Below are 26815 nucleotides of genomic sequence, written 5' to 3'. Positions count from 1 at the left end.
GATAATATGTACAGTTGAAGAAGTCAGAAGTTTGCATACCCCTTAGCCAAATACATTTAAACTCAGTTTTTCACAATTCCTGACATTTAATCCTCGTAAAAATTCCCTGTCTTAGGTCAGTGAGGATCACCACTTTATTTTAAGAATGTGAAATGTCAGAGTAATAGTAGATAGAATTACTTATTTCAGCTTTTATTTCTTTCATCACATTCCCAGTGGGTCAGAAGTTTACATGCACTCAGTTAGTATTTGGTAGCATTGCCTTGAAATTGTTTAACTTGGGTCGAACGTTTCGGGTAGCCTTCCACAAGCTTCCCACAATAAGTTGGGTGAATTTTGGCCCATTCCTCCTGGCAGAGCTGGTGTAACTGAGTCAGGTTTATAGGCCTCCTTGCTCGCACACACTTTTTCAGTTCTGTCCACAAATGTTCTATAGGATTGAGGTCAGGGTTTTGTGATGGCCACTCCAATACCTTGACTTTGTCCTTAAGCCATTTTGCCACAACTTTGGAAGTATGCTTGGGGTCATTGTCCATTTGGAAGACCCATTTGCGACCAAGCTTTAACTTCCTGACTGATGTCTTGATATGTTGCTTCAATATATCCACATCATTTTCCTTCCTCATGACGCCATCTATTTTGTGAAGTGCACCAGTCCCTCCTGCAGCAAAGCACCCCCACAACATGATGCTGCCACCCTCGTGCTTCACGGTTGGGATAGTGTTCTTCGGCTTGCAAGCCTCCCCCCTTTTCCTCCAAACATGGTCATTATGGCCAAACAGTTCTATTTTTGTTTCATCAGACCAGAGGACATTTCTCCAAAAAGTATGATCTTTGTCCCCATGTGCAGTTGCGAACCGTAGTCTGGCTTTTCTATGGCAATTTTGGAGCAGTGACTTCTTCCTTGCTGAGCGGCCTTTCAGGTTATGTCGATTATAGGACTCGTTTTACCGTGGATAATGATACTTTTGTACCTGTTTCCACCAAGCATCTTCACAAGGTCCTTTTGCTGTTGTTCTGGGATTGAATTGCACTTTTCGCACCAAAGTACGTTCATCTCTAGGAGACAGAACGCGTCTCCTTCCTGAGTGGTAGGACGGCTGCGTGGTCCCATGGTGTTTATACTTGTGTACTATTGTTTGTACAGATGAACGTGGTACCTTCAGGCGTTTGGAAATTGCTCCCAAGGATGAACCAGACTTGTCGAGGACTACAATTTTCTTTCTGAGGTCATGGCTGATTTCTTTTGATTTTCCCATGATGTAAAACAAAGAGGCACTGAGTTTGAAGGTAGGCCCTGAAATACATCCACAGGTACACCTCCAATTGACTCATTATGTCAATTAGCCTATCAGAAGCTTCTAAAACCATGTCATCGTTTTCTGGAATTTTCCAAGCTGTTTAAAGGCACAGTCAACTTAGTGTATGTAAACTTCTGACCCACTGGAATTGTGATACAGTGAATTATAACTGAAATAATCTGTCTGTAAACAATTGTTGGAAAAATGACTTATGTCATGCACAAAGCAGATGTCCTAACCAACTTGCCCAAACTATAGTTTGTTAACAATAAATTTGTGGAGTGGTTGAAAAACAAGTTTTAATGACTCCAACATAAGTGTATGTAAACTTCCGACTTCAACTGTACATATAAGTATAGTTATTAAAGTGACTGAATAGATAATAAGAGTTTTTTGGGGGGATGGCGAGGAGCTTCCAACCTGCTCCACTACAGCCCCGTTGATGAGAATGGGGTCGTGCTCGGTCCTCCTTTTCCTGTAGTCCACAATCATCTCTTTTGTCTTGATCACGTTGAGGGAGAGGTTGTCCTGGCACCACACGGCCAGGTCTCTGACCTCCCTATAGGCTGTCTCATCGTTGTCGGTGATCAGGCCTACCACTGTTGTCATCAGCAAACTTAATTGTGGTGTTGGAGTCGTGCCTGGCCGTGCAGTCATGAGTGAAAAGGGAGTACAGGAGGGGACTGAGCACGCACCCCTGAGTGGCGCCTATATTGAGGATCAGCGTGGCTGATGTGTTGTTACCTACCCACCTGGGGGCGGCCCGTCAGAAAGTCCAGGATCCAGTTGCAGAGGGAGATGTTTAGTCCCAGGGTCCTTACCTTAGTGATGAGCTTTGAGGGCACTATGGTGTTGAACGCTGAGCTGTAGTCAATGAATAGCATTCTCACATATGTGTTCCTTTTGTCCAGGTGGGAAAGGGCAGTGTGGAGTGCAATAGAGATTGCATCATCTGTGGATCTGTTAGGGTGGTATGCAAATTGGAGTGGGTCTAGGGTTTCTGGGATAATGGTGTTGACGTGAGCCATGACCAGCCTTTCAAAGCACTTCATGGCTACAGACGTGATTGCTATGGGTCGGTAGTCATTTTGTCAGGTAAATAATGTATTGTGTCATTTTGGAGTAACTTTTATTGTAAATAAGAATATATTTTTCTAAACACTTCTACATTAATGTGGATGCTACTGTACCGTGATTACATATAATCCTGAATGAATCGTGAATAATGATGAGTGAGAAAGTAACAGAAGGTCAAAGATGATACATTTGTTTACATCCCTGTAGTGAGCATTTCACCTTTGCCAAGATTATCCATCCACCTGACTGGTGTGGCATATCAAGAAGATGATTAGACATCATGATCATTACACAGGTGCACCTTGTGCTGGGGACAATAAAAGGCCACTGTAAATGTGCAGTTTTGTAACACAACACAAGGCCACAGATTCCTCAAGTTTGACGGAGTGTGCAATTGGCATGCTGACTGCAGAATTGTCCACCAGAGCTGTTGCCAGCAAATTGAATGTTAATTTCTCTACCATAAGTGGCTACAACATAGTTTTAGAGAATTTGGCAGTACGTCCAACCGGCCTCACAACTGCAGACCATGTGTAACAAAGCCAGCCCAGGAACTCCACATCCGGCTCCTGCGGGATTGTCACCTGGACAGCTGATGTTTGTGGGTTTGCACAACTGAAGAAGTTCTGCGTGAACTGTCAGAAACTGTCTCAGAGAAGCTCACCTGCGTGCTCGTCATCCTCACCAGGGTCTTGACCTGACTGCAGTTCGGCATCGTAACTGACTTCAGTGGGCAAAATTCTCACCTTCGATGGCCACTGCACTGGGCAGATGACAGACCCCGTGTATGGCGTTGTGCGGGCAAGCGTTTTGCTGTTGTCAACGCTGTGAACAGAGTGCCCCATAGTGGCAGTGGGGTTATGGTATGGGCAGGCATGAGCTACACACAACGAACACAATTGCATTTTTATCTATGTCAATTTGAATGCACAGAGAGACCCTGACGAGATTCTGAAGCCCATTGTCGTGCCATTCATCCGCCACCTCATGTTTCAGCATGATATTGCAAGGATCTGTACACAATTCCTGGAAGCTGACGAAATGTCCCAGATCTTGCATGGCCTGCATACTCACCAAATATGTCACCCATTGAGCATGTTTGGAATGCTCTGGATCGACGTATGACAGTGTGTTCCAGTTCCTGCCAATATCCAGCAACACACACACGCAGACACTGGCTCTATTTGTAGGTGGGATCAAGCAGCCATGTTTTACCTGAGTGTGTTGTGTTCTACCCTACAGCTGATGATCTTTGGCTTCTTCCTGTGTCTGGATGCCTTCCTCTACGTGTTCACGCTGCTTCCCCTCCGGGTGCTGCTGGCCCTGCTACACCTCCTCACCCTGCCCTGCTGCAACCTCGGGTGAGCCCCCCCACACACACACACACACAAACACACTCTGGGTCACGTTTCACTGGGTGCTCCGTACTGAATGTTGCAGATAGAAATGCCGTGAATAGATCTGAAATGCGTGTCTGTTCTACCAGATGTGTTTCTATCTGAACGTTCCGCAAAGTGGTGCCCTGCTGAACCCAGCTCTGGCACTGACAAAGAAACACTGCATGATTCGATTGTAAATATCCGTGTTTTGTGACCACCACCATATCGATCTATGACAGATCATTCTTTGCATTATGTTCTTGGAATTTAAGTTTGCAACAGGAGTGGTAAATGGAGAAATATGTAGAGGGCAATATATCACCCAGCTTTCCCAGAAAATAGACCTAGTTCCCCAAGTGAATTGCACTTGGGGCATAATCCTAACTTTGAGTGTGTCACTCAAACTTTCATGTACATCACGCCCTGATATCAGTGAGATTTGCATGTAGTGTATCTAGTTAGAATTCGGCCCTTCAGAAGACGGACACATAGGTAAGCTAGGTTTATGTATACTTTACAGTAAGTATTGTAATCACTCGGTTTGCCTGTGACTGGTCTGTACCAAGGTCACTCTCTTCCCTTGCCTTCTTTCCCTGCAGGGCAAACGTATGCCCCTACTGCAATCGGAGCAGGTACGCTAGTCTCACATCTGCCACAGCTTTATCATTTATATTAAATATAGTTTCTCCATCTTGTTTGTCCTGATATGCAGCTTTGTGCTGTATTCTTCATGCTCCATGCTAAAGCCACTGAGGCGCCATTTTGGATGAAGTAGTGTTCACAAACAGAGCTGTGCTTGCCACGGCAACACGTATACTAAACTGTACGCTTTCCCTGCAAGGGCTCATGTACATAGTGGACATGGTTTCTTCAAGACTGGCCCACCAAACTGATTTCCCACGGTATATCAAAGCTCCAGTCTTGTTGAAATGCTTAACATCAAATTACAACACACCAACAAAGTGCAGTTCTCCCTGCTTGTTTGAGGACTCCTGTCTGAACAATCTCTCTCCAGAGTATGTACGGTATGCATAATGTCAGAGTATGTAGGCCTAACTGAATGGAGGCCTGCAGCTTGCTGGGGCCTGTGGTAGTGGATGGGCGATAGCTGTGCGCTGCAGATGCTCAGTAAAAGACATTGCATCGACAGATGGCTTGAGCTCGCTACGCCTCGAGTTTCAGCACCCTCACTCTCTCAATCCCCACACGAACACAGAAGCCGTAATCAGGCGCTGTGACTGACTACTAGCTTTACTGAGGTATTTTCTATGTAAACATTAAAATATTTTAACTGATAAGTGATATGTTTTGACCGCACCTCAAATGGCACTCCGGAGTTCAAGATGTGCTGTTTTGAATTCCTTAGCTTGAAAACATTTTAATGTATGTTACTCATTTTCTGTATAGAGAGTGGATATGAATAGCAAAGGTTATTTGCCAAGTCCACTCCTATGTCTTTGAGTGTCATTTTTTGGTGTTTTGACCTTACCCTGTCATTTTTTGGTGTTTTGACCTTACCCTGTCATTTTTTGGAAGTCGTGTTAGGCCAAAGATGATGTATTGTAATTTCAATAGTTGAAACGATGTCTTAACTGACAAACAGCTGTCGGCACACTCAATCTTTCAGATCTGAGATGCCCCAAGAGAGACTTAGCCAAAACTCCACACCTCCGCAAATAACACGTATTCCAGTACTTTGTCCTGAAAAACTGTTCCTCTCACACAGCACAGCTCAGCGCTGATGGCTGTGGCCTTTGTGAGAGCCGTTTGATGATGCAGCATGCCCTTTTGTGTCTGTCTGCATGGCAGCGAAGCATGACTGACCTTTATACACACACACACCTCTGTTGTTGGCCTGAGCTGCAGTTAGTCGGCTAGGGGGCTATCAGATTCATGGTGATGGCTGGTGCCTGTGCCAGGGGAACAGGGTTACACAGGGCCTGGCATTCACTAACATACACTGGCAGGACAGAGAGTACACTCTCTCTCATCGTGCATTTTACTTTAATAGCCTAAGCAGTGTCATGTTATGGGTCATTCACTGGTCAGTCCTCTGAAAAGGTCCACTAGAATGTGCCAAAGTGCTGTGTCTGAGTGCGGCCAGTAGAGGGTGCCAGAGCACCAGCAGTGAATTCTTCTTGTTTATGCCCCAGTATGAATTATAATTATAATATAATATAGCATATGCTTCCTTCTTCCTCTCTTTTGAGGTTATCACTGATCTCTGAATGATTGAAAAATGTAAAAGAAATCTTCCAGGCCCCCAGTATTTATCAACAGTGACCCTAAGTCCATCTTGGCATAACTTTTATGATAATGAAGATTATGACCCTGATGATGTTTGCTTCCCTTCGTACTTCAATGCTCACTGCACACAATTTGGGAAGTAGATCAGACACCTGATTTAAGCATTCTAATTTGCACTCTCTGAACTCAAGCCTCTCTCTCACCCCAGCGTCACTGCCACCTTCCCAAAATAACCTCCCGACCGACAGACTGAGCTGTTGCGATGTTTTGCACCTCCCCTGCCGATCCCCTTGTAAATGGTTATTCTACGTCTTACCGCAGGCATTGAGAAATGTTACGGTGATTTTTTTTTTAAATATTTTTTTAAATTAATTTTCCCTTTTAGGAAGCTTTTTTGGCAACTTCTTTAAGTTCACTAAGGTGAGGGTGTTGATGGATAGTCTCATTTGTGGGGTTTTATGCCGTTATTCAATCTATTGCAGATAGTGGATTCTTGAATTTCGCAAAGTCAGCTCCATCCATTCGGGACAAATCAAACACACGGTTGAAAGCGCTATCCAGAAATCCACCATCGATTTGAAATCTGGCCTTAGTTTGAGTAATATGTAGTAAAGTGGTGGGCATGCAGTAGTTATACTTGCTTAGATGTACGGTAGATCAGTCTATTTAGTAGCCTCTCACATAACTAGCTCCATGTCTTGACCTTCTACTCCCCAACAGAATCTCAAGCACTATGGATTTGTCAGTCTTCCCCTAGCATGCTCTCATGCCATTTAACTTTCAATTCTCCTACTCATTATTGGTGTATTTATTTTACCTTTATTTAACTAAGGAAGTCAGTTAAGAACAAATTCTTATTTTCAACGACAGCTTAGGAACAGTGGGTTAACTGCCTTGTTCAGGGGCAGAAGGACAGATTTGTACCTTGTCAGCTCGGGGATTTGAACTTGCAACCTTTCAGTTACTAGTTCAACACTCTAACCACTAGGCTACCCTGCCGCCCCATGTAGCTTACATTGCATATGTGTTAATGTAACAGATTTGGTTAGCTACTTCATTCCACCCCCCCCCCCAACTCATCATCGGTTGAATGTGTTCGATGTTCCATCCAACCCCGATCAACCAGAGTTCACAAAAGTTGATATTTATAATGTTTATAACGAGCAGCATTAACATCAGCCAATAACAAATAGTCAGCACTCATGACTCCTGTCCTGACATTGACCTTATAGCCTAATAGTGCATGAAGCTTACAGCCAACCAAGATCCCAATGTTCACTGTGTCATATCTCACAACAGTGTTATCACAAGCACTAGGCCTACTAAATTGTGGCACGCTAATGTAATTAGATTGTGTGTGTACATGCGTATATATGTATGACTAGGCTCTGTGTGTGTGTGTGTGTGTGTACATGTGCATACAGTACTTGCAGATGTATGACTAGGCTGTGTGTGTATGTACATGCAGATGTGTGTGACTAGGATGTGTGTGTGTGTGTGTGTGTGTACATGCAGATGTGTGACTAGGCTGTGTGTGTGTGTACATGCAGATGTGTGTGTGTGCGTGCGCATGTATGACTAGGCTGTGTGTGTGCATGTACTTGCAAATGTATGACTAGGCTGTGTGCATGTATGACTAGGGTGTGTGTGTGTGTGTGTGTGTGTACACTACTGGTCAAAAGTTTGGACACACCTACTCATTCAAGGGTTTTCTTTATTTTTTACTATTTTCTGCATTGTAGAATAATAGTGAAGACATAACTATGAAATAACACACACAGAATCATGTAGTAACCAAAAAAGTTTTAAACAAATCAAAATATAGTTTAGATTTGAGATTCTTCAAATAGCCACCCTTTGCCTTCATGACAGCTTTGCACACTCTTGGCATTCTCTGAACTACATTTGAAGTCGGAAGTTGACATACACCTTGGCCAAGTACATTTAAACTCAGTCTTTCACAATTCCTGACATTTAATCCTACTAAAAATTCCCTGTCTTAGGTCAGTTAGGACCACCACTTTATTTTAAGAATGTGAAATGTCAGAATAATAATAGAGAGAATGATTTATTTCAGCTTTTATTTCTTTCATCACATTCCCAGTGGGTCAGAAGTTTACATACACTCAATTAGAATTTGGTAGCATTGCCTTTAAATTGTTTAACTAAGGTCAAACATTTCGTGTAGCCTTCCACAAGCTTCCCACAATAAGTTGGGGGAATTTTGGCACATTCCTCCTGACAGAGCTGGTATAACTGAGTCAGGTTTGTAGGCCTCTTTGCTCGCACATTCTTTTTCAGTTCTGCCCACAAATGTTCTATAGGATTGAGGTCAGGGCTTTGTGATGGCCACTCCAATTCCTTGACTTTGTTGTCCTTAAGCCATATTGCCACAACTTTGGAAGTATGCTTGGGGTCATTGTCCATTTGGAAGACCCATTTGCAACCAAGCTTTAACTTCCTGACTGATGGCTTGAGATGTTGCTTCAATATATCCACATAATTTTCCTTCCACATGATGCCATCTATTTTGTGAAGTTCACCAGTCCCTCCTGCAGTAAAGCACCCCCACAACATGATGCTGCCACCCCTGTGCTTTACGGTTGGGATGGTGTTCTTCGGCTTGCAAGCCTCCCCCTTTTTCCTCCAAACATGATGATGGGCATTATAGCCAAACAGTTCTTTTTTTGTTTCATCAGACCAGAGGACATTTCTCCAAAAAGTACGATCTTTGTCCCCATGTGCAGTTGCAAACCGTAGTCTGGCTTTATATGGTGGTTTTGGAGCAGTGGCTTTTTCCTTGCTGAGCGGCCTTTCAGGTTATGTTGATATAGGACTTGTTTTACTGTGGATATAGATATTTTGTACCTGTTTCCTCCAGAATCTTCACAGGGTCCTTTTGCTGTTGTTCTGGGATTGATTTGCACTTTTCACACCAAAGTACGTTCATCTCTAGGAGACAGAACGTGTCTCCTTCCTGAGCGGTATGACGGCTGCGTGGTCCAATGGTGTTTATACTTGCGTACTATTGTTTGTACAGATGAACGTGGTACCTTCAGGCATTTGGAAATTGCTCCCAAGGATGAACCAGACTTGTGGAGGTCTACAATTTTTTTTCTGAGGTCTTGGCTGATTGTTTTGATTTTCCCATGATGTCAAACAAAGACGTAGGACTTGAAATGCATCCACAGGTGCACCTCCAATTGACGTCAATTAGACTATCAGAAGCTTCTAAAGCCATGACATCATTTTCTGGAATTTTCCAAGCTGTTTAAAGGCACAGTCAACTTAGTGTATGTAAACTTCTGACCCACTGGAATTGTGATACAGTGAATTATAAGTGAAATAATCTGTCTGTAAACAATTGTTGGAAAAATTACTTGTCTCATGCACAAAGCAGATGTCCTAACCGACTTGCCAAAACTAGAGTTTGTTAACAAGAAATTTCTGGAGTGGTTGATGAGGTTGTCACCTGGAATGCATTTCAATTAACAGGTGTGCCTTAAGTTAATTTGTGGAATTTCTTTCCTTCTTAATGCGTTTGAGCCAATCAGTTGTGTTGTGACAAGGTAGGGGTGGTATACAGAAGATGGCCCTATTTGGTAAAAGATCAAGTCCATATTATGGCAAGAACAGCTCAAATAAGCCAAGAGAAACAGCAGTCCATCATTATTTTAAGATGTGAAGGTCAGTCAATCCAGAAAATTAAGAACTTTGAAAGTTTCTTCAAGTTCAGTCACAAAAACCATCAAGCACAATGATGAAACTGGCTCTCATGAGGACCACCAAAGGGAAAGAAGACCCAGAGTTACCTCTGCTGCAGAGGATAAGTTCATTAGAGTTACCAGCCTCAGAAATTGCAGCCCAAATAAATACTTCAGAGTTCAAGTAACAGACAGATCTCAACATCAACTGTTCGGAGGAGACTGTGTGAATCAGGCCTTCATGTTCAAATTGCTGCAAAGAAACCACTACTAAAGGACTAAAGGACACCAATAAATAGACTTCCTTGGGCAAAGAAACACGAGCAATGAATTTTAGACCGGTGGAAAGGTGTCTTTTGCTCTGGAGTCCAAAATGGATATGTTTGGTTCCATCCGCTGTGTCTTTGTGAGACGTGGTGTGGTTGAACGGATGATATCCGCATGTGTATTTCCCACCGTAAAGCATGGAGGAGGAGGTGTTATGGTGTGGGGGTGCTCTCCTGGTGACACTGTCTGATTTATTTATTTTAACCAGCATGGCATCCACTGCACTCTGCAGTGATACGCCATCCTATCTGGTTTGCGCTTAGTGGGACGATCATTTGTTTTTCAACAAGACAATGACCCAGCACACCTCCAGGCTGTGTAAGGGCTATTTTACCAAGGAGGAGAGCGATGGAGTGCTGCATCAGATGACCTGGCCTCCACAATCTCCCGACATCAACCAAATTGAGATTGCTTGGGATGAGTCGTCCCACAGACTTAAGGATAAGCAGCCAACAAGTGCTGAGCATTTGTGGGAGCGCCTTCACGACTGCTGGAAAAGCATTCCAGGTGAAGCTGGTTGAGAGAATGCCCAGCATGTGCAAAGATGTCATCAAGGCAAAGGGTGGCTATTTGAAGAATCTCAAATATAACATGTATTTTGATTTAACACTTTTTTGGTTACTACATGATTCCATATGTGTTATTTCATCGTTTCGATGTCTTCACTATTATTCTACAATGTGGAAAATAGTAGTGTACATGCATACAGTACATGCAGATGTATGACTAGGCTGTGTGTGTGTGTGTACATGCAGATGTGTGTCAAGGTTCTATTTGTAACGTGTGTGTGTGTGTGTGTGTTCTGCCAGTGGCTTGCGCCTGCTGCAGCCGGCCCAGGTGTGTGACATCATGAAGGGACTGATAATGGTGCTGTGCTACTCCATGATGCACTACGTGGACTACAGCATGATGTACCACCTGATCCGGGGACAGTCCGTCATCAAACTCTACATCATCTACAACATGCTGCAGGTACAATGGGTTGGATTTAGAGCTGTTGTAGGAATGTGATCAAATGGTTCCACTCTCTAGCTTTCACTGGTCCAGTCGCGTTAGGTCAGTGAGTAGGCCTACGTCAAGGAAAATCTATTATTGTAGGCTGAACTATTTGATTAGGGCCTCGGATACTCTATTTCATCTGAAATGGAGCAGGTGATATGTTATTATGAAAAAAATTGTTGTAGCTGGCGTAAAAAGACACCTGAGTGGAGTTCCCACATCCTGTTTTCAGCGGAAAAGGAAGCTAGGTTGAATTAGCTGTATCCCTGAACCGGATGCATCCGGTTGTTGGTAACTCCGCTAAGGGTGTGCCGATATAAACCATACCATTTTTTTTTCATAGACTCAAGTCACGTAAGTCAGATTGTTCTCTCTGCTACCGGCAAGCGGTACTGGAGCGCCAAGTCTAGGTCCAAAATGCTCCTTGACAGCTTCTACTCCCAAGCCATAAGACTGCTGAACAATTAGTCAAATGGCCACCCGGACTATTTATATTGACCCCCCCCCCCCCCCCCTTTGTTTTTACACTGCTGCTACTACTTTACCTCTACCTACATGTACAAATTGCCTTGACTAACCTGTACCCCCGCACATTTATTCGGTACCGGGCCCCTATATATAGCCTCGTTATTGTTATGTAATTCTGTGTTTATTTTTACTTTATTTTATCTAGTAAATTATTTTCTTAACTCTATTTTCTTAAACCGCACTGTTGGTTAAGGGTATGTAAGTAAGCATTTCACCATTATCAGTCCCTTCAAGATGTCCCGCAACACCTGTTGTATTCGGAGCATGTGACAAATAAAATTTGATTTGAGAAGTGACATACAGTTAAGCGCTGGTAGTCTGTCATAGTATATCACCCGTTGTATCACTTACAGGTTGCAAGTCACATCATTAACCCATACTTAACTTGACTTGAATGACTTACAGGGAGGGGGGGAAAGTATTTGATCCCCTGCTGATTTTGTACGTTTGCCCACTGACAAAGAAATGATCAGTGTATAATTTTAATGGTAGGTTTATTTGAACAGTGAAAGACAGAACAACAAAATCCAGAAAAACGCATGTCAAAAATGTTATAAATTGATTTGCATTTTAATTAAGGAAATAATTATTTGACCTCTCTGCAAAACATGACTTTTCCCTCACTGTACCTTCCCTGTTTAGGTAGCCGACAGGCTGTTCTCGTCGTTTGGCCAAGACATCCTTGACGCTCTCTACTGGACGGCCACAGAGCCCAAAGAGAGGAAGAGAGACAGCATCGGGGTCATCCCCCATTTCATCATGGCTGTATTTTACGTCTGTATCCTTAATGGAGAACTAGGAAATGCACACAGGAAGAACTCTACTGTAGGAATTTGTGACACCTCAACTTCTATCATCTTACAGGCATCACTTTTCAGTTAGTGTTGTTGTTTTTTGATGATATGTCAATAATGTGAGTCCACACACGCTCACTCAAACACCTTACTGCAGCTATTGTCACCATGTTCAGTGTTTTCCTGAGCCTCTGTCTCAGTCCTGCATGCCATCCTCATCATGGTCCAGGCGTCAACGCTCAACGTGGCGTTCAACTCCCACAATAAGTCCCTGCTCACCATCATGATGTCCAACAACGTGAGTGTACACACACTCAGACACACACAAACATGTAATCCTAAAATGTAGAGGTCACTAAAATATATTTTCCTGTATTTCCTGCATGTACAGTTTGTGGAGATCAAAGGAAGTGTGTTCAAGAAGTTTGAGAAGAACAACCTCTTTCAGATGTCCAACAGTGGTAAGTTACTGTAACCTGTCCCATAGGCATTACACTGTACATTTTAATTGTGCTATGGACATTATTTCTAACACTATTTCTCTGATTCAAAACGCTTTACATGTTAGACATTTACTATGCTCGGAGTCTTTTTCTATGCGATGGGTTAAGCCTTCTCTCTCTCTCTCGTCCTTTTGAAGCGGCAATCAGAGCTGTTTATTCAGCTTTGATAACACGAAGGAAATGCGCTATAGATTTGAATGCATTCTGAACTCTTCCTCTTTGTGTCTGCAGGCTGCATGTTTTCATCTTTGTTGCTGTCATTCTGCAGGAATGCAAGGACCCGAAAATAAGCTTTAATAATTTCCTATTTCCCCTCCCTCTTGCAATTTGCTTGCGTCTTTGAAGATCCAGTCTGTTTAGCAAGTTACACTTACTTCCAAACCACACAGGATTCCGACGAATAGGATATTTATGCCAAATGATGTATGTAGCTTTGAAAGTACATGGGAAAAATGGCTGCCCTTTTTTGTTGATATTACACAGTTATGTTGGTACATGATTCTAAGTATTGGGTAGTAACAAATATGTATGTATTTGCATTTTAGATATCAAGGAACGGTTCACCAGCTACGTGCTCCTTCTCATCGTCTGCCTCAGGAACATGGAGCAGTTCTCATGGAGCCCAGGTAACCATTTCACACACACTGCAGCTAAACATGCAAAGGGAATTCTTGGATCCATTTTATTATGTTCACAGGAACGGGTGATTTAGATTTTTTTTTTTACCCCCGTTTTCTCCCCAATTTCGATCTTGTCTCATCGCTGCAACTCCCCGGGCTCAGGAGGCGAAGGTCGACGTGTTGGAGGAAACACTGTTCACCGGATGAAAGCCTGCAGGCACCCGGCCCGCCACAAGGAGTCGCTAGAGCGCGATGAACCAAGTAAACCCCCCCCCCCCCCGTCAAATCCCTTACCTAACCCGGACGACACTGGGCTAATTGTGCGCCTCCCTATGGGACCCCCGATCACAGCCGGTCGTGATACAGCCCGTGATCGAACCCGGGTCTGTAGTGACGCCTCTAGCACTGCGATGCAGTGCCTTAGACCGCTGTGCTTCTCAGGAGGCCCACAGTTTGCTGCTACTGCTACCGTTGAAAAAGTAATCACCCTGATCCTTGGTGCCCTTTTTAAAGCTGTTCCATTCAACCCACATTGTGATGATGATGATGATGATAGCGCGGCCTTACTCTCAACACCTCCGTCCTATCTGACAGCTCTCTTAATACAGTCAGCTGGCCCTGACCAATTTGGAATGTCAGCAACGGTGATGGTGCTAATGTCGTACTCTGACAGGGTCTGAGCCTTATGGCATAACCTAGACCTCATCCAAAAACCATTTTGGGCAGACTTGCTGCACCACATGGATATGAAGATTGTATTTTATCTTGTGTTCAAGTCAAATCTACTACTGTTTAACTTATTGTACTAAGCCCTAAACAATATATGATTAAACCAAGAAATCATTAAATGTACAATTTGAGTCAATAAAAAAAAAGACCAGACATTCGGTAAGGTAAAGAAAGAATGGTGTAGATTTTAGAAATTCACTTCACAAGTCAGTTGTCTTGTCTCCAGATCATCTCTGGGTGTTGTTACCTGATGTCTTCATGGTGATCGCCTCAGAGATCGCAGTGGACGTCATCAAACACGCCTTCATCACCAAGTTCAACGAGATCACGGCAGATGTAAGGATGGATCACGCAGATGTTAATAACTAATGATTCCATGAGTTGGAGTTAAATGAACTGAAAACCTTTCATGTCGCACACAGTCGCACACCAAGAGGGAACAGTGTATTTTGAGGTCAATCCCATTTTTAATTCACCCACTTCAAGGAATTAATTGAAATTCACAGTTCACAAATAAAACAATCCCCATTAGGAATACATTGCGCTTTTTAATGTCTTGAATAAGAATTTCAATTAATCTACTGAATAAATTGATTAAGAAAACACATTTCCCTCTGGGTGTGTGACTGAAATATATGTTCACTGGAGAGGGTCTGCTTCGTTCATGTTTGAAGGATTACACAGTGGTTGGCCCTGTTTTTATGTACAGCGTGGCACTGTTGTTTAGCTAGCCGCCCACACTGCTGTGTGCCTCAATCTCTGTAGCGTGCCATGAGTCCCTCTGCTCTCCTCTGCCCTCTTTCTAAATCACAACACATCACATTATGCCCCAATAGGGCTACTGGGCTAGCAACGTTCTCATCCTCAGCCACAACAACGAGCTATCCCACCGTCAATCATGACCCATTCCCAGCTCTTGTGTGGTGAGAAACCTTGCCTAAGACCTGAAGGCTTTAGATCGAAGGGCTCACACGGTCTTGTGGCGAATAGGAGATGCGGGTTTGAATTCAGTCGGAATCATTGGTGCTGTGATTCCGCGAGGAGGAGTTGGTCGTAAGGGGGAGGAGTGTAATGGCGGCAGGTTTGGTGAACCGTTCTCGCGTGACAAGTAACCTTTCGCTGAGACCTGAAAACTGCCTAGGCTTTAGCGCAGCCAGCTAACACGGTCTTCAAATCCAGTCGGTCATACTCACTTGTGGTCTAGTCTAATGGTATCAGTGTTTTTCTCAGAGCCATAGCAGATGGTCACAAGCTTCATATCAAACAACCATAGTGATACATCATAATAATAAACTAGGTGTTCTGTTGGTCTCTGTGATAATAACATGGCTGTTTTGTATCCGCAGGTATACAGTGAATACAGAGCCAGCCTGGCCTTCGATCTCATCAGCTGTCGGCAGAAAAACGTACGTAGCATCTCTCGAACGCAGTGATTAGGCATCCAGCTCCACTATCCCCACAGTTTCAATCAGTGGGTTTTGTTCACTGCTGTGGGTGATGTGTGGTTGAGGCTTGTTTTTGTCAATGGGTAGGCCTGCACAGACTACAGCGATTCCGTAGCCAGAAGAATGGGCTTCATTCCTCTTCCTCTTGCAGTCCTGGTAAGATCAGCCTTGTACACCAGTCCAATGCAGTGGTTCCCCCTTCCATTATATGTAGATGGTCAGTGTGTTTAAGTGGGCACTAATATATGCTTTTGATTGTGTTTTATTGATGTCAGTCAACTAACAGTTCCGTCTTGTATAACGTTGTTTATTAGTTGCACGACAATGTAGTTGACGTAACTACATTTTGTGGGATTGATTTTAATACTGGTTAACTGTAACGTGCAACGGTGTTTCTGCTGAAGCTTTTCGATTTTGTAATTGACAGCTAATCCGAGTGGTGATGAGTTCAGTGAATGTACAGGGAGCCCTGTCCTACTCCTGTGTGTCCCTCTTTTACATGGGGTAAGACTCAAATCCAGTTCTTATTCTTTGTCATGTTTGATGATTTGCAATTACATAGCACCCCTTCCACAAGTTTCATAGACGAACCTGATGCGTCAGTCCCGCAATACAGCTAGCATTATTTGTTAGCATAGCATTGACGCTATATCCTATGCGTGTTTAAATGGAGCGCCTCGGTGATGTCCGTGCCGGTCTGTTCCCATTGAGTTACTTTAGCATGAGCCTTCACGTTAGCGCTCTGCTTGGCTTAGTTAGGGCATTTTTTTCCTTTTTTTTTCTCCTCGGTCTTTTCTTTTCACCCTGTGGGTATAAACCACTGAACAGTTAGCCTGAGGTGGAATACAACGTTGTCATCGCCAGTGCCCCCCCACCCCCATTTTTATTTTTTTTATTTTTTAAATAGCTGTATTCCCAACAGACCCAGGTATCTGTGAAAAGGCCACAGTACGGCTTGCAAAAGCCCTCGGAGGGCATTTGGTCCACAGACCTTGATGTGGCTGTCTCTCTCGATCGTATTTCAAATGCATCATAAGCTTCAGATATGCAGAAGCCTAGTGCGTCCTGGAGCTGTTTTCTGTCCATGAACTTAGCGTTATAAAGACTAACTTTTAATTTTCCACAGTAAAAACCCTTCAAACTCAGTGTGAGGTATATGGCTACTTTGTGGGTAGTGTTGCTATTCCCTAATACGCAGGGCTCTAAACAGACCTTTTCTTCAAGGAGCATGTGTGCGTCTAAGTAAAAAAATAAAAAATAAAAAAGGCGAACAATAAGAAATTTAGGAGCACAATGAAAAACATTTGACGTATTAAAACTAGAATCCTTCATTTTTGTAGGCCCACTGGTGTTACTAAATAAAAATTCCAGGTCGCACACCTAAATATTTAGGCGCATATGCGAGTAAAATGGTCGCACTGTAGAGCCCCGATATGGTGAGATTGGACGTTTTTTTTAAATGTAATATCAAATATGTGCCATACCAGTACACCTTATCTGTATTTCCATATAGAATCAAATCTAGATCTGTTCACAATGGGGGAAAAAACCACACATGACTATACTGTAGTCTGCTTCTCTTCTCACTTTCACCTTGGATATCATTACTTGTCTTTTCCCTGTGTAGAATGGTGACCCTGAAAGTGCTTAACAGTATTGTGCTGCTGGGGAAGTCGTGTGTGTACGTGAAGAGAGCCAACATGGAGGACAAGCTGTTTGAGAAGCCCCCCACAGCCGCCCCCGGGAAGACGCCCAGTCGAACCAGCAAGACATCCAGGTGTACTGCCCCCTCAGGTACCCAGTGACAGACAATACCCTAGTATTTATATTCATTTACCTTCATTTTACCAGGCGAGGGAACATCTTCTCATTTACAGTACTGACTCGGGAACAGGTAAAAACCTTGCATGAGACCATGAAGACTTGTGTTGGCTCCCTGACCCTTTCGCTCAGCGGGCTAACACAATCTTAAGGCATGAAGAAGACCCAGATTTGAACCCAGTCAGTCACATACAGCCTACCCAGCCTCAATAAGACACTCGGTTCCATTCAATTACTCATTCTTCTTAGCAATCCCAGCTTGCCAAACCCAGCCTCAAGCAAGCAGATGCGTATTCCGACTCGGGTAATTGACCTCCCGCATCTCCACATGCGCAAGCTCCTCTCCTTCATCCACATCGAAACTGCTACTGGAATTCAAGACTGAAACTGCTGCTCGATGCGCATGACCGAGATAAATTGTCAGGTGTGTGTGTGTGCGTGTGCACGTGTTAAGCTTCAGTTTTTTTTTTCTCCAGCGTGCCAGACAAGCCCGCTGAGAGCATTAGCGCGACAAGTGACACACACATCACATCAAAGCTTTTCTCACTCCTGTATTTTTACAGAACCACAATTTTCAGGCTAATCAGTAGTGTAGTGTAGTATGTGAAATGTTAAAGTGCCAGTGTATATCATGTGGGGTCAGAAAGTCACTGAACGCTTGCGTTGTTATTCTTAACTAGCCCATCTATAACTGTACTGTACCCAACCCAGCTGTCTCTTCTGGGCTGCATTCATTAGTGCACACCGTAGCAAAACGTTTTGCGTTGGAAAATGAATATGAGCATCTCTTATTGGACGAGTTCAGGTAGTCACACCCTGTTTTAGTCCGTTTCATTCTGTTTGGTGCCTAATGAATACCTCCCTGGTGAAATAGGTTACTTTTAGCCCCCAGATTCCAATGGATTCCTTACTATACTAACAGACTAGTTTGCCTCGTTCTTCATAACGATTTGGTTCTAATTGGAGGTGCCATATGTTTATAGTGCCTATGGAAAGTTTTCAGACCCCTTGACTTTTTCCACATTTTATAAAGTTACAGCCTTATTCAAAAAATGTGATCAAATTTGTTTTTTTTTTCTTCATCAGTCTACACACACAATACACCATAATGACAAAGCAAAAATAGGTTTAGAAATGTTTGCTAATTTATTACAAATAAAAAACAGATCACATTTACAAAAGTATTCAGACCTTTTACTCAGTACTTTGTTGAATCACGTTTGGCAACGATTACATCCTTGAGTCTTCTTGGGTATGACGCTACAAGCTTGGCACACCTGTATTTGGGGAGTCTCTCCCATTCTTCTCTGCAGATCCTCTCAAGCTCTGTCTGGTTGGATGGGGAGTGTTGCTACAGCTCTCCAGAGATTTTTTGATCGGGTTCAAGTCCGGGCTCTTGCTGGACCACTCAAGGACATTCAGAGACTTGTCCTGTTGGAAGGTGAAGCTTTGCCCCTGTCTGAGGTCCTGAGTGTTCTGAAGCAGGTTTTCATAAAGGATCTCTCTGTACTTTGCTCTGTTCATCTTTGCCTCGATCCTGACTAGTCTTCCAGTCCCTGCCGCTGAAAAACACCCCCACAGCAGGATGCTGCCACAACCATGCGTTAGGGATGGTGCCAGGTTTCCTCCAGATGTGACGCTTGGCATTCAGGCCAAAGAGTTGAATCCTGGTTTCATCAGACCAGAGAATCTTGTTTCTCATGGTCTGAGAGTCTTTAGGTGCCTTTTGGCAAACTCCAAGCTGGCTGTCTTGTGCCTTTTACTGAGGAGTGTCTTCTGTCTGGCCACTCTACCATAAAGGCCTGATTGATGGAGTGCTGCAGAGATGGTTGTCCTTCTGGAAAGCTCTCCCATCTCCACAGAGGAGCTCTGTCAGAGTGACCATCGGTTTCTTGGTCACCTCCCTGACCAAGGACCTTTTCTCCCGATTGCTCAGTTTGGCCAGGCGGCCAGCTCTACAAGGGTTTTGGTGGTTCCAAACTTCTTCCATTTAAGAATGATGGAGGCCACTGTGTTCTTGGGGACCTTCAATGCTGCAGACATTTTTTTGTACCCTTCCCCAGACCCCAATTCCTAATTATATGGTTATACCACTGGTTCAGTACCACAATGCATTTTCTAAACTAGGCCTGCTGTATCCCCTGCTTATGTGTTGCTACCTTTAAAGGAACACACATTTATTTCATGCGGTCTGGGGAATACACACACGATTTGCTGCTCGCCTGGTAAAGTCTAATTTGCAACACACTCTTTTATATGCAAGTGAAGCATGTCGGTGCCTTAGGCAAATGGCTTTCTCCATAGAGTAGTAACCCATGTGCTGACATGCCTCTTCTACTTCACTCCACTTTATTTGAATTTATACAACGGGTGGGTCTAATCCTGAATGCTGATTTTGGTTAAAAGCGCATTCCAGCTGGTGTCTATTCCACAAGTTACCACCGGCTACATCTATGATGGTTAAATACCTATTTACTATGTTCCATCTGACTGCGCAGTCCACTGTCTCATCAGCCCAGCCAGGCAAGTTATAAACCTAATCTCCACTATTAAAAGCATCTAGACATTATCTCCCATTTCTTTTAGACTAACATTTTGTTTTCAACAGCGGAGATTTGTATAAACCTTTACTGTCTGTCTCTCTGACATTTGCAACATTGTTTCTATATTTAAATTCAATCTCCAACTGTCCTATTAGTAATGAATGTGTAGGGGTTGGGAGTCAGCACGAGGGGGAGTGGCAGGCAGTGTTTCTCAGGCAGTCGAAATCATGAATCAGCTGGCATACTTTTTATGGATATATACAAATAAATGCAAATTAAAAAAGTTCAAACGAAGTGCAGCTTGTTTGCAGTCTTTCCAGCTTCAGTTTGAAGTTATTGTGTTAGCTGTGTTGTTCGCTAGCTCCTCTGAACAACAGTGTCCTAACGAGAGAGAACATTTTCTATACCAGGTGAAATCGCGCCTCATTAGCTCATTGTTATGGATGTATCCAAATAAATATCACTAGAAAACAGCTTAAGCAAATGCAGCTACTTTGCTGTTTTTCTGGCTGCACTTTTTGACGTGACTGTAAATTAGCCATAGTTGGCTAGCTAGCAAGCAAGGGATACGAACGTTGTCAGCCAGTATGGCAATGGAACATTTAGAAAGAACGACTGGGTCGCGTCCATAGATACAAAAAAAAAGACTGAACGACTGGGTCGCGTCTCTAGCAATCCTAGATTTGTGTCGAGACTATATCTTGTGGAAGGATGAAATAGTATGAATAAATGAATCAAAATAACGTTTTGAATGAAAATATGTCAATCATTATTTGAATATGGTGGTAACCCGTTGTATAAAAGTGATAATGCCTGAGAAGCTGGTGTTCGGAGGATATATTGATAAATATCGAAGGGTATGAATTATTCTATTTGCCTGACCTAACTTGTGTATTGTAACGCCATTTATACTGCATACTGGCATTTAAGGCCATGATGGGTGGACTTGAGGAGTCTACTGGTATTACTGTAGTTTTGTCTTTTTGACCCTTCGATATAGGTACGTTTTTAATCCTATAAGTCAATGTCGTTGGTTGTCCAGTTTATTTGGTCACTCTGAAGTAAAATCTAATCAAAAAGGAAGTTTATGATGACTTTAGTTGCTTACTATCTATGTGTGAGTGTTACTTACCGTTAGTATTGCTAACTTTTCTCAAATGACCAAGTATTGTTTGTTTGTGTTAAATCTACCTCTCTCTCTCTGTGTCATTTGCCTCATCAGGTGATCTGTCAGGGGATCCGTGGTCCGAGCGGTCCCCATCCACTCCTTCCTGCACCTCCTCCTCTGTCACCACCCAGCCTACCCCCACCGTCATCCCCACCCCACAGGCAGAGACTGTGGCCCCGCTCTCCACTTCCTCCACCAGCCCAGAACCGGACCCTGACCCCCTCACGCCCTCGCCCCCTGCCACTCCCGAGCAGAGTGAGGGGGATGGGACGGAAGGCACAGAGCTCAAGCACAGGACCCCTAAAAAGGACCTGCTGGATGTAGACCGCTTCACGATATGCGGGAACCGCATTGATTGACTCCTCTGAGCCCTGCCATTGACCTTTGACCCCCCCACCCCAAAAAAAAGAAGCGATAACCACTCAGGAGAGGCGGTGAGCAAGACGCACCTCAGCACTTCTGCTCTCTTAGCAAAATCCAGCGGAAGCAGAGTATATTTATTAAGTTAGACATACAGTAAGTTATTGTGGACTCTGGGACTGGCTGTTTAATTTAAGTTGACTTGCTTTTTTTCGCCTGCGGGGTTTGGGGCTCGACAAAGAGAACTACAGTTGGTTGAGCAACGGAAGACTGCCAGAGGAATTGTTGTTTTCATGGCAACCTAGTTGTCTGTACCAATGATGTATATAAACCCTGGATTGCTGATGCTATGTATTGGCCATTGAGAAGCTTTGAAGCCACCGGTTGGCCATATTGGCACTCCCCAGTATTACAATTAAATGTTTCAAGGACAAAATAACATGTGTATATAAGTGTTTTGTTGTTATAGTGGGGACAATAACATTTAGTAGTATAAATAAATGTTTTAATAGTATAATTAATAGTACAATATAAATACAAGTATGCATTAAGATGTCTGTAATAGAATAAATGTGTCAAACGAATGTAGACATTAATAAATGCATTTCTATAGCTTCTAAAATCTATTTTACGATGGAGGTGGAGTACCAAGATGGCTACACGATGGCTTCAGTACTGCACCCCATGTCAGTCATCCAGGGTGCTAGATACACATCGTGTGTGTGTGTGTGTGTGTGTGTGTGTGTGTGTGTGTGTGTGTGTGTGTGTGTGTGTGTGCGTGCGTGCGCACGGAATATGAGAAATTGGTGCCTCTTAGATACACAGCAAAAGAGGAACAAAGTTATCTGTCAATGTTCTACTGTTTTATTTGGACATATTGGATAAAAATGACTGAAAAGGATCAGCTATTTGCTAATCAAAAAGCTTTACCCAGTTTATTGGAGTTTTGCAGTATAAAATATCACTACTGGTATGAGCTCCATTTAGGTCGTGGAAAGAACGTCTCCACAAGTGAGATTTTTTTTTTAGAGAGCTTTCTTTTACAGATATTTTAATCTCATTTGATTTAAAAGAATGAAAGGTACCCTTCATTGACATGTTTGATAGTTATATGTTTGCCATTATCGCACGTGTTACTCATAATACATATTGCCTTTGGGAAAAGTTCATACTAGCATTTTATGATGGCAAGAATCCCTAGCTTGCGCTGATGAAACGTTACCGTATTGTCTTAAATATGCTACAGATGACAGGTTTTGGAGCTATTTCTCTTAATTTGACGCTCATGCAATGTTTTAGTTACTATTGTAATAAGGATCTATTTTTGGAGCTGCCAGTTGTAATATTTTATAGTATTTTTGCACATGGAACTTCCACTGAACCCTCTCCAAGGGTCACCTTTTGTAGTGTTCTTATGCAAGCAATGATGGGGAAAACTGTCCACTTAATCTCATCTGTTTGGTTCATAACTTCACCGTGATATGAAGTGGCCCTCTTTTTGGGATGATGACGAATAAAAGTTATTTTGTAATTGTGGTGTCATTATCCAACAAGAACCGAGTGAGAGGGGAATCTCTCTAGGTCAATTGTCTCCTCAGGTGCTCCCTGGTCCGAGCGAAGCCCCTTCACTCCCTCCTGCACCTCCATCCCCTTCTTCTCTGTCACCTGCCAGCCCGCCCCTTCCCCCGCCCTCACCATTGGAATAATGGAATCGTTTTACCATTAATAAATGAACATGGGGAGACCCTTTTTAGAGTAGATGTTATTTTACAGTTGAGGTAATCTGTCGGTCACACTCACACCATGGATGACCTCACCTTCTACAGACGGGTCGATGACTCAGGTAGTGTAAATCCACCCCCAGCCAAGCATGTCTTAGAGGGCTAAGCGTCTTACCTCAAAGGCTGAGCTGGCCCTAGCTCTCTCTCTCGAAGGCTTCCATGAAGCCGTTCCCTGATAGAAGTAGTCTGGCTGGAGCCTGTCCAGTGACACAAAGCATTAAATGTACAGGCTCACTCTACGGATTGTATTTTAACAACTAACGTTCACGTAACTCCTACCCTAACCATATATACTGAACAAAAATATAAACGCAACATGTAACAATTTCAACAAGTTACAGTTCATATAAGGAAATCAGTCCGTTTAAATACATTTATTAGGCCCTAATCTATGGATTTGACATGACTTGGCAGGGGCGCAGCCATGGGTGGGCTGCCTGGGAGGGCATACCCACCCACATGGGAGCCAGGCCCAGCCAATCAGAATTAGTTTTCCCACAAAAGGGCTTCATTGCGGACAAGCTGGATGGTGAAGAAGCTGGATGTGGAGGTCATGGGCTGTTGTGGTTACACGTGATCTGCAGTTGTGAGGCCAGTTGGACATACTGCCAAATTCTGTAAAATGGCGTAGGAGGCAGCTTATGGTAGAGAAATTAAAATGTAATTCTCTGCCAACAGCTCTGGTGGACATTCCTGCAGTCAGCATGCCAATTGCACGCTCCCTCAAAACGTGAAACATCTGTGGCATTGTGTTGTGACAAAACTGCACATTTTAGATTAGCCTTTTATTGTCCCCAACACAAGGTGCACCTGAGTAATGATAATGCTGTTTAATCAATTTCTTCACATGCCACACCTGTCAGATGGATGGATTATCTTGACAAAGGAGAAATCCTCACTAACAGGGATGTAAACAAATTTGTACAAAACATTTGAGAGAAATAAGATTTTGGTGCAAATGGTACATTTCTGGAATCTTTCATTTCAGCTTATGAAACATGGGACCAACACTTTACATGTTGTGTTTATATTTTTGTTCAGTATATGTAAATTAAAATAACATATTCCTTAAGTTTTTGTTCATACACGCACACACAGTATTTTTGCGTTCAAAAAGTTTGATCCGGAACCGAGGACAATCAGACCCAAACCCAAATGGACGCAACGACAACTAGACCTGACCCATACCCTAGTGGGTCAGGATCTAGACCAGACCCGAGTGACAAAAAAAATGTGGTTTATCAGCCAAGTTGCTCTTCTGGTTAACTAATAGGTCTTTGTATGTTGGCTATGCCTTCCATAAGTCAATAAATTCACCTTATTAGCGTAAAATGAATAGGGGATAGGCTATGCAGGACCCGAGGGAAAAGTTTGGGTGTATCCCAGGTCGGGTGGATTCGTGAAGACCTCTAGCACACACAAAGACACACAGTCACATCATTCTGTCTGGACTGGGTAAAGAGAAAGCATATATGCTATTTCCACTTCCTACTTTTATTCCCACTTCCACTCATGATGTGGCATCTGGGTCGAGTGACCCCTGTGAACCCTGTTAACATTAGTGAGGTGTGTGTACATGTTCAGAAATACAGGAAAACAGGTGTCAAAATGCACCAGTTCTGTTGTGCCAAAAAATGACATGTGCCGTGTTGATTATGCATCGATATAGCCTAAATATTGTATTTAATAGGCCTTTACGCTCACTTATTAAGAGAAGAATGGTCAGAATAGCATCAGGTATACAAAGTGCATCCCCTCCACTCTGTTTGTTGCCTTGATTTATCTTGACAACATTTGTCTTTGGTCTCAACAGCTGTTTAGTCGACCTTTTGTATTCTAATGGGCCTGAAGGCTACTGGTTTAACGGCTTAGGCATAAAACTGAAAAAATAGGCTATAGTTTCTTTTCCCAGACCGTGTTGCCGTGCCATTTATAGTATGGCTGTTTGGGAATTTCCTCCTTATGGTTTTTGATTGAATGTAGAACTATGTGTTGATGTCTTATAAGGCATAATTGTCAGGAAACATAGGCTGAGTAGTGGTGAATAAAGATGCATAGAAATGTTGACTAAACAACTTGAAAGGATGAATGTACATTTATCTGATCAAAGGCTGAACTGTTTCTCATCCCAATGGGAGTCTTCTGGCAGGGTCTCCCTCAAACACCTAGGAGGAAACCAGCTACTGTACATAATCCCATTTAATAAGCATGGCATTTTGTGGATTTCCTTTTTTTTCATCGACAGATCATATGCAGCAGAGAAAAGGAAAGCACTGAAAAAATCTCCATATTTACCTGATTTAAACCAGTGAAGCAAGAACATTGTGACTGTAGTTGCTCAACATTGACCCCTTGTGTTTGGCTACTCTGGGACCACATTTAAAATAGAACTCATATCCCTATTCAAAGGGTTTTTCCATTCACCTGATCTGGTTTCCCTCCCTCAGTGCGGATCTAATGTGTTGTGAATGCGCTGAAGGAAGGCGTTCTGTAGCCCTGATGAAAGGCCTTCCCACAGGAAACCTGTCCAGAGGGGCCCTGGCCCGCCACATTCTTGGAAATCAACAAGGACCGTATTGTGCATTGGCAATGCTGGGTGCTTCTAGATCAGCAGAGGTTGTGGTCCCAAAGTATCTTGTGTCTACCCTCTGGGGGTGGGGAGGTGGGGGGCAGGGTCAGAGTTGAACCCCTGTGATGCGGGGTTGGGGGGGGGGGGGGGTCAAGACAGTTTGGCATCTGTTTATCTGAAAGTGGACACTAGTAGGCTGCACAGTCAAAAAAGCCTACTCTAATCATTTTTATCTTAATATATTCATTTTTATTGCTGCAATAAACTGTTCTGAGAAGGGTAACTGACTAAAGAAACGGAAGAAAGCCCAACAACAAAAATGTTTAATGTATACAGTACCAGTCAAAAGTTTGGACACACCTACTCATTCAAGGGTTTTTCTTTATTTGGACTATTTTCTACATTGTAGAATAATAGTGAAGAGTGTGCAAACTTGTGTGCAAAGAGTGGCTACTTTGAAGAATCTCAAATATAAAATATATTTTGGTTTGTTTTACAGTTGTTTGGTTACTACATGATTCCATATGTTATTTTGTAGGTTTGATGACTTCACTATTATGTATGTAAACAGGAGAAATCTCAGGGGGCACGTGTCCCTGTTCCCCCTATGGGCATGACACCTCTGCCTATATTCATGTTCCATCTTTTCAATGATAATCTTCCAGTGTATCCTCCTTCCCTAAGACCCTCCTCTCTTCGACGGGGACGACGCTTCCAAGGCTGTGTTTTCCTGCAATTGCATTTGGAAATGTTATGCGATCAGAACGCACTTCTCTCGAGCACATGGGGGAAGAGGAGAGTGGCTCGCTCATCACAGCAGCAGGCCCCAACACGGACACAGGGGCAGGGCAGACACTTTCATTAAAGGAATAATGAGGATAATGCACTTTACTGTTTGACCAAATCATGGTTTGAGCCGG

At 43.2% G+C, this 26815-nt stretch overlaps 1 protein-coding gene across 2 annotated transcripts in view; it reads left to right on the top strand.

The window, feature by feature from the left end:
• LOC106611550 (transmembrane anterior posterior transformation protein 1 homolog) overlaps positions 1-22157 on the top strand; it is a 34230-nt gene extending 12073 nt beyond the window's left edge. For both annotated transcript variants that reach the window (XM_014211865.3, XM_014211864.3), the window contains exons 3-14: positions 3621-3739; positions 10845-11007; positions 12205-12340; positions 12557-12654; positions 12748-12817; positions 13405-13485; positions 14435-14544; positions 15555-15614; positions 15741-15809; positions 16081-16157; positions 17281-17447; positions 21240-22157. In XM_014211865.3, coding sequence (XP_014067340.2) covers positions 3621-3739; positions 10845-11007; positions 12205-12340; positions 12557-12654; positions 12748-12817; positions 13405-13485; positions 14435-14544; positions 15555-15614; positions 15741-15809; positions 16081-16157; positions 17281-17447; positions 21240-21544 — 1455 coding nt within the window. In that variant the 3' untranslated portion in view covers positions 21545-22157. The remainder of the gene's footprint in view (positions 1-3620; positions 3740-10844; positions 11008-12204; positions 12341-12556; positions 12655-12747; positions 12818-13404; positions 13486-14434; positions 14545-15554; positions 15615-15740; positions 15810-16080; positions 16158-17280; positions 17448-21239) is intronic.
• Positions 22158-26815: the final 4658 nt, after the last annotated feature.

The sequence above is a fragment of the Salmo salar genome, chromosome 09, assembly GCF_965601325.2.
Source record: "Salmo salar chromosome 09, fSalSal1, whole genome shotgun sequence".
In the NCBI taxonomy this organism is placed as follows: domain Eukaryota; kingdom Metazoa; phylum Chordata; class Actinopteri; order Salmoniformes; family Salmonidae; genus Salmo; species Salmo salar.
This window is presented reverse-complemented; position numbering and strand designations above follow the sequence as displayed.